The sequence below is a fragment of the Aphis gossypii genome, unplaced genomic scaffold, assembly GCF_020184175.1.
Source record: "Aphis gossypii isolate Hap1 unplaced genomic scaffold, ASM2018417v2 Contig00128, whole genome shotgun sequence".
Lineage (NCBI taxonomy): Eukaryota > Metazoa > Arthropoda > Insecta > Hemiptera > Aphididae > Aphis > Aphis gossypii.
Window position 1 is genome coordinate 88,345 of NW_026083024.1, and position 8,652 is coordinate 96,996.

An 8,652-nucleotide genomic window follows, 5' to 3' on the forward strand; every position below is an offset into this window, starting at 1 on the left:
TTTTGGTAAATTAAAACAGGATTTTATATTTTATTTCAATCATTTATACTAAAATAATTTTTTTTATTATATTTGGAAGATTCTACAAGTTCTTCTGTATGTAAAGAAATAGATGATAGATCAAAATTAAAGTGTACATGGATTGATTCTACAAAGCTGTGTTCTGGTAAATTATATCTATTTTATAAATTAATTTTTAATTGTTTATTTTATTTTTATGGTTTTTATCAAATGACTGTTTTTTATTTAAGGAGAACCTTCAAGTCCAGAAATTGATCGATTTGGCTCTGTAAAAAATGGTGGATTTAAATTTGTGCAACAAATTATACCAGTATCCACTTTTATTCAACAATATACTGGTTTGCAAATACTATTTATTTTTAAATAATTATTTAAATAATACATACTTAATTATTTTTTTTTTTATTATTATACTTAGAAGAGTCTTCCAATTCTTCTGTGTATAAAGAAATAGAATCTTTTTATGATGAATCAAATTCAATATCTACTTCTACTAACCAATTCCCTGGTAAATAATATTTAATTTTTTATTGATGTAAATATTGTACAATACAAATCTTGATTTTTTCCAGATTATTCAATTGAAGATTTGAATTTGAATATGAATATAGACTTACATGAATCAAATAAATTTACAAATGATCCAGATTTGATTCCTCAATATGTGTCTAGTACATTATTGAGTTATCTTGTTGATTTAGGACCTTGTAAGCCATTGCCTAGTGAATTAATTAATAATATATTTCCTGTTAAAACAGACTCAATGGGCAGAAGTCGGTCTTTTCATGAATCATATTACTATTATAAAGAAACTGCTAATCAATTACCAACAAAACGACTGTGGCTTTCCTACTCTCCTTCTTCTGACAAAATATATTGTTATTCTTGCAAATTATTCGGATTGGCTAAAGCCAAAAAATCAATCATGGTCAACGGATCAAATGATTGGACAAACCTCAATAGAAATATCAAAAATCATGAATGCAGCACTGAACATTTAGAATCTGAAATTAGTCGGGGATTGTACCAAAAGAATTATAGAATTGATTTGCATATAATGGAAAATGCAAATAAAAATATAGCTGAAAACCGAGAAGTTCTTCGTGTCATCATTGAAATTATAATATTTTCAGCACGTCAGAATATAGCTCTTAGAGGACATGATGAAAAGTTGACTTCAAATAATAGAGGTAATTTTTTAGAATTAATAGAGCTTCTTAGTCACCATAATGCTGTTTTAAAAATACACTTAGATAAATTAAAAAAAAAGAAACAAAATAGACTTACTTTTTTATCTCAAATAAGTCAAAATAAAATTCTTAAAATATTGGGAGAATTGGTAAGATGTTCAATTTTAACCAAAATTAAAAAAGCTGGATTATTATCGGTCATTATTGACACAACCACTGATGTTGCTAATATTGAGCAGTTTTCATTTATAATAAGATTTGTCAATATGCATGGTGATATGGAAGAAAGGCTTGTAGCATTAGAGGCTGCTGCTGATGAGACTGGAAAAGGATTATTTAAAAAGTTTTGTGAAATAACTGAAAAACATAACATTGATTGGAAGAAAAACTTATGTGCACAAGCATATGATGGCGCTGCTGCAATGCAAGGTACTTACTCAGGGTTACGGACATTTATTCAACGTGAAAACTCAAAGGCAATTTATGTATGGTGCTTTGCACACTTATTAAATCTAGTTGTGGTTGATACGTATGACTCTTGTTCTGATACAAAAAATTTTTTTGGTCATTTACAATCAGTTATTGAATTTATGAGAGCTAGGAAAAGGACTACTGTATTTATTGAATGTCAACATGATTTATATCCAGAAGAAAGGGTTCGTCGTATAAAAAGTTTTTCAAATACGAGATGGACATCTCATGATCGAGTAATTAATGTTGTATATGAACGATTTAAAGCATTATTAAAATGTCTAATTATTTTGGAATCTTTCAATGATAGAGTAACGTCTTCAAATGCAAGCATTATTAAAAGTATTTGTTCAACATTCACTTTTGTAGTGACATTAATTTTTATGAAAAATGTCTTTTCAATAACCACACCACTCTCCAATTATTTACAGTCAAAATCACTAGACTTTATTGAGGCATTAAGACTTGTAAATAATGCTAAAGAAAATTTACTTTCTATGCGCTCTGATATAAAATATAAAAAAATTATAGATGAAGCCAAACAATTTTGTGAAACACATGATCTGCCTGAAAAAGATTTCAAAATTATTAGATTAAAAAAACGGAAGAGGCAAATTGATGAAAATATTAAAGAAGTAAATTTAAATTCACTATATGAAAACTATAAAATAAGTACATATTTTATGGCTTTGGATAAAATAATAACATCATTTACTTCAAGATTTAGTGGTGCTCAAAATATTTTAAAAGACTTATCTTTATTTTCACCTGAGCGTTTAATTGAGTTTGGAAAAAATACTGAGCAAGAATTACCAAAAAACTGCTTTAATTATGTTACAGAATGGATTGACGGTATATGCTTGGAAAATTTAAAAAATGAATACAAAGTTTTTAGTACAAGTGTAACATCTTTGCATGATGGAATTAAATTGCCAGATAATATTCATAAGGCTAGCATTATTGATGACAAAACAATGGAATTGAATTCGGATACCTTAGAAATCAGTGAATCTGAAATTGACCATGATGAAACTGAATCAACATGTTACAAAAATACTATTACGGTATCCAGTATTTTACATGTACTAACAAGTTTTGATTTAGTATCTGCGTTCCCGAATTTATATCTTGTTTACAAAGCATTAGGAACATTACCAGCATCTTCAGCGTCAGCTGAACGAAGCTTTTCTAAGGTACATTATTAATTTTTAAATATTTTATAGTAGTAATATAATAAAGATAATTTAATTGATAACACACCATTTAATTTATATCTAGGTAAAATTAGTGAAGACAAGACTGACGTGGTCTCGCGCAACGGCCGTTTGAATTCAAACGGCATTTGCGCGGATAACCGCGCACGTATCTTTCTCACAACCACTAGCCGACGACGGACGACACCGACGCGCGACGAACCGCGTCGGAACGTCGTACCCGACGCGACCGCGAACCGGCCCTGGGCAAGTTAGTCTAGTGATCCGCGCAATACTGCACACTCACTCCCTCACCACCTTTTTTTTGTTTTCATCAGCACAGCAACCAGTTTTTTTGTAAACCTACCGCTGTTCTCTGAGACCGATTTTTGTTTAGTGTTTTTATTGTAAACCGCCGTCCGGTTGTTGAACGTTCGGCGAAAATAAAACACTATTCACCACCTACAACTTGTGTTCGATTATTTAATTTTTTTCTTGTCACACCTCAGCCATCCCGTCCTCATCCATCACCCGACGTCGTTGCACCAATAGGCACCCCGTCAAGACTACGCTCAACAATGGGTGAAGAACGACTAGAAAGTTTTATTCTCATGAATTGTGAAAAGGATATAGACATTTATATTGAAGAGGCTATAAATAAGTTTGGTTGTTCTTCAGATTTACTAAAATCACACCTTATGTTTAAATAAAAATAAATAGTAATTTTACAATATATTTAGACGTGGATATTTATTTTAATTTTACAAGACATCTAACTGCATCTCATTAAGATTAATAAGAAAATACTCAGAATTTAAAATGAAAGAAATATTCTTTTTAGTTAAATTTTGAAATAAGTAAAAATGTTTGATAATTTTTTTATTTTGGTCTGAATTAAATAATTAAAATTTAGTGAAAATTACCAAGTTGAAGCAAGTTAACTTTTTAATTTCATTAGAATAATGGTTAAATATATTCAAAATACCTAAATTTATAATATTTACTCAATTTTTACAATTTGCTTTAAATAGTTTGTGTAAGTATGACCAGAAAAATAATTAGGTACTTTGTATTTTTTTTAGTTTACTATTGAAAAAATCACATTAAGATAATTTATTTATTTGTCTTAAGAATAGTAAACTTGGTAATTCAGGACTTCCATGATTTATTGTGGATACCAATTAAAAACCCATAATTAATTATCCACTAAAAACCTATGAAAATACTATTAAGCCCTAATTTTAGGGTGGGTGGTTTAAAAATATTAAACGTGATTCTAGGCGAAAAAAGTTCAAGCCGCCACTGGTCCTTAGATCATATACTATGGATGTAGTTGTGCGTATACCGAATTGTGTCCAACATCATCCCCACTACCTTTAAAATTTCACGGTATACGAAAGAAATGCGCATGCCCAGAAATCTAAGCGAATGATACTGTTATACCGATAAAGTGATAAGCGATAACGTTGAAATTTTTGTTTTTTGTTGACTTTATATTTTGCTACCAACTAATTTGGCATCAACATTTTAAAACAAATTATTAATCTTTTTTCATCAATATGGGCAGAGTATGTTGTTTTTATTGCCAATCGACGACATCCAAAATTGCAGGCTTAACACTGCACACATAAGTTATAAATTTATAACTATTGTTGTATTTTAGAATGAATACTTGGCTGGTAATAGGTATTATTTTATAAATTATAATGACATTTACAGGTTACCTACTGATAAATATTTGCGCAATGCTTGGCTAAAAGCTTGTGGCTATAGTGAAAATGATTATTCTCCAGATAGGAGAATATATTCTCTTCACTTTGAAGAACATTGTTATAAGGCCACTACAAGGAAGTTATTAAAACCTGGCTCAATTCCTACAAAATTGTATAGGATTTCACAATATTTATATGTAAACAAGCCTAAGTAAGATTTTATGGTTTTCTTTTTAAATTCATTCTTGATCCACATACCTTTCTTTTAATGTGCTTTTATTTTTAATAACTTTCTTGAAATAGAATGCAAATGATTGAACCTAGTAACAGTGAATATGTACCGTCTTGTTCACACAATAACACAAGTCAAAATATTAATCAAAGTAAGAATAATTATTAACTGATAATATTTCATTTTAATTGAAACCGTTTTATACTTTATTTTAGTACTTTAAATAACTGAAAGAGTTCCTGAATTAAATACTAAGTGAAAAACATCACTAACAAATTCTACACTATCTGAGTGCATTATTGGTATATTAATAAATAATAATGCATATTATTATAAATTGTAATTTATTAGTGTTATTTATACGTCATCATGAATAATTTAATTTCAGAAACTCCAAAACGAAGGAGAAATCGTTATGTTGGTGATATAACTACTCCAGATTTAAGTACTCCTAAACGAGCAAAAGAGAATTTTAAAGTGGCAAAATTAAAAATTATTAAACAGAGAAGACAAATTAAAACATTAACGCAAAAAGTTAATAGGCTACAAAATAAACTGTCATCATTGAAAACTTTGTTCGCGTACATGAAGAAACATAATTATTGAGTGAAGTAGCCCATGACAATATTCTGGTAAAGTACCTATAAACTATATAAAACTAACTTTATAAATCATTGGAATCAATAATAAATAATAAATAATAATTAATATTAACTCTTGAAATTATGTTATTTGTCCAGCTTATATTAACACATTTTTTTGTTTTTGTGAATTTCAATCATCTTGATTTAATGGACAATAAAATCAAAATCAAGTTGTAAATCTAGCATGAACAATTCAACAATAAATAGTTAATAAATAACAAGATATGTAAATAAAAATTGTGATTTTCTAATAAAATTGTGTTTTTTGTAAATTCATTAATTTGTTGTTATTATTATTTCAATATCTTTACATCAATTACACTTTAAGTAGTTAGTATTATTATTTTTTTTTTTTTTTAGAACACTACTTCTGAGCATATTAAAGATATTTTAAATAGAGCATTAAAATCGCGCAACAGTAAATATTCACCATCTATTCGAAGTTTTGCCCTGACATTATAATTTTACTCTTCAAAAGCATATATGTTTGTCAGGAAAACATTTAAAAATTTATTACCTCACCCAACAACTTTAAAAACTTGGTATTCAGTAGTTGATGGTGACCCTGGATTTACAAAAGAAGCTTTTGAAGCTATTCAATTACGTGTTAAACAATCTTCTCAAACAGTAATATGCAACTTTTGTATTGATGAAATGTTAATAAGAAAGCAAATATCTTATTTGAATGGTAAATTTTATGGACGGGTGGACTTGGGTACTAATGCTGGGGAAGACAATGATGATTTTGATAATCCACAAGAAGCAACAAATGCTTTAATTTCTCTTGCAGTTTGTGTAAACTGTCATTGGAAAGTACCTCTTGGCTATTTTTTGATACATGGCTTATGTGGGAGTGAAAGAGCCAATCTTCTGACTAAGTGTTTTGAGTTTTTGCAAGAAACTGGTGTAATCTGTCATTCCATAACATTTGATGGCGCTCCCAGCAATTTATCTATGTGCACTTCATTTTTTTTTTTTTTCTTTATATGTACAATAAATCGTATAAATAAAGAAATATATCTACTCCTTTAAGCCTAAGCTTGTGATGGAGTAGAGAGTTAACAAATGTAATAATAGTAATTTAAAATGCAACTTAGAATAAACAAAAAGATTTGGATAGGTACATTCTTTCGCAAAAAGAAAAAACATATATCAATAAGTATATGAAATAAAATAAAATAAAATTTAAATTAAATATAAAATAAGAATACAAAATCAGTCACATTTGACTAACCAGTTAAAGTTTACAATACAATACAATACAATATAAGAGAAACAAAACAACATCATAAAATATAAGAGAGAAACGTGGCAAGATTCAAATTATTCGTTAATTAAAAACTCATAGTGAATATTAATACATTAAAAAAGAAACAGATTAAAATAAAATCTTTCACTTCATTGGGATCAAATTTTGATTATTATTCTGAAAATTTTAAGCCGTGGTTTAATAATCCATCCACTCCATCACAGTTTAATCTTATTTATGTATTTTGGGTTGCATCTCATATGCTAAAACTTGTAAGAAATACTTTAGGCGATAAACAAGAAGTACAAAATAGTAGAGGTGAAATAATAAAATGGAATCACATTGTAAAATTGCAAGAGTTACAGGAATCTAAAGGTCTACATGCAGCCAATAAATTAAAAAAACCGCATATACGCTATTTTGAAAATAAAATGTATGTTCGCCTAGCAGCACAAACACTTAGTCAAAGTGTAAGTAGTAGTTTGTTGTTTTGCGAAGAGTTAAAATTATTATCAGGAGTTAAGCCAACAGCAGAATTTTGCGAAATCATAAATAATGTATTTGATCTATTAAATTGTCGTAACAATAATTTGTTAGGGAAAGGAAACTACTACTGTCAATTGAATAAAGCAAATAAACAATACATAACATGTTGGCGCCACATAAGCATTAGATATATTATACGCGCGTTCCGGTTTCGATAGCTGTCACCGATCGACACACACACACACACACAAACACTCGCGCGCACCAGCCGTTATTTTAAGTTTATTTTGTTTAATTATTTGTATATCTTGTGAATTATATAATAATGTTATGTAACACCGCTTTATCACCCGTTGTCCGCCGTCCGTTATTTGTGTTTGTTTATTTTATGTGTCCGTAATTATTATACTTACATGTCATCTTCGTTTATTATATTGTCGCCGTGAATTATTATGTAAGTTACCTGCCGACGAGCTATCGGCCATCGTCCAATTATTATCAATTATATTATATTATTACCATAGCCAAAGGCATACGTTTTTATATTATTGTTAGTCTCTCTCCAGCGTTTACGCATAAACGCAATTTTATCGCCGTGTTGGTTTTATTAACTATGCAAAATATAAAGTCGTGGGCGCGAATCGCCATATTTACTATTGTATTTGCTTGGACGCTAATCGTCAACCCTTTTTATTATTATATCATATTATATAGTGTGCGCTAATCGTCACCTTTTTTATTATTATATTATATTATATATAGTGGCACAAATCGTCACTAGTTTTTATTGTTATACTCTGTGAGGCGCAAATCGTCACTAGTTTCTTATTATTATATTCATTTTTGGTGTGAGCGCTAATCGCCACTGATTTTGTTTATATTATATTTTTATTGGCGCTATAAGTATTTATTGAAAAGTCAGCATAAAACTGGATTTTTAGGACTTATTACATGTTTAACAAATCTTTTAAAATTATATGAAATTCTAAAACCTCATATTTTATACGTGCAGTAAACTCTCAAAACATTTTTTCTTTTAATGTACGGTTGAATGGTTGAAACGTTTTACAATACATGCTTTCATGGTGCTATACGTTGAATATTTATGTATGTTATACTTTTTCATCAATTTATCGAATGTTGTATTATAAAATTCTTTTCCGTTATCAAGCTGTAGTAGTTTTGGTGAACGTTTGAGTAGTATTTTCGACATTGCATTTGAAACTTCTTTAGCAGTTTTTGATTTTAATGCTATCTCCCATGCAAATTTCGTACAACAGTCTATGACACATAGAATATATATGATCGTGAATGAGATGTTTTTTTTAAAAAACGTAAGTTTATTTTATATAATAACAAACGTGTCGAAGCCGTGACGATAACGCCCATTATCGCGTTCACAGTCTTTGTTTATTAAGATAAAGTTGAACCTCCCCTTACGCCAACACGATGTA

The 8,652-nt window shown here is 29.0% G+C and overlaps 1 protein-coding gene and 1 pseudogene across 4 annotated transcripts; both read left to right on the forward strand.

Moving 5' to 3' along the window:
• Positions 1-3,028, forward strand: LOC126553291 (zinc finger MYM-type protein 1-like). 4 transcript variants are annotated; one of them, XM_050208437.1, is made up of 6 exons: positions 1-166; positions 252-359; positions 440-529; positions 594-2,411; positions 2,523-2,875; positions 2,961-3,028. In XM_050208437.1, the coding sequence occupies exons 4-6, from the start codon at positions 623-625 to the stop codon at positions 3,009-3,011; spliced, it is 2,193 nt and encodes a 730-aa protein (XP_050064394.1). In that variant the 5' UTR covers positions 1-166; positions 252-359; positions 440-529; positions 594-622; the 3' UTR covers positions 3,012-3,028. The 4 variants fall into 4 exon arrangements, with proteins under 4 accessions (XP_050064394.1, XP_050064395.1, XP_050064393.1 ...); XM_050208438.1 differs by having other exon boundaries at positions 594-1,640; positions 1,791-2,875; XM_050208436.1 differs by having other exon boundaries at positions 594-2,875.
• Positions 3,029-4,434: 1,406 nt separating this feature from the next.
• Positions 4,435-5,925, forward strand: LOC126553296 (uncharacterized; annotated as a pseudogene).
• Positions 5,926-8,652: the final 2,727 nt, after the last annotated feature.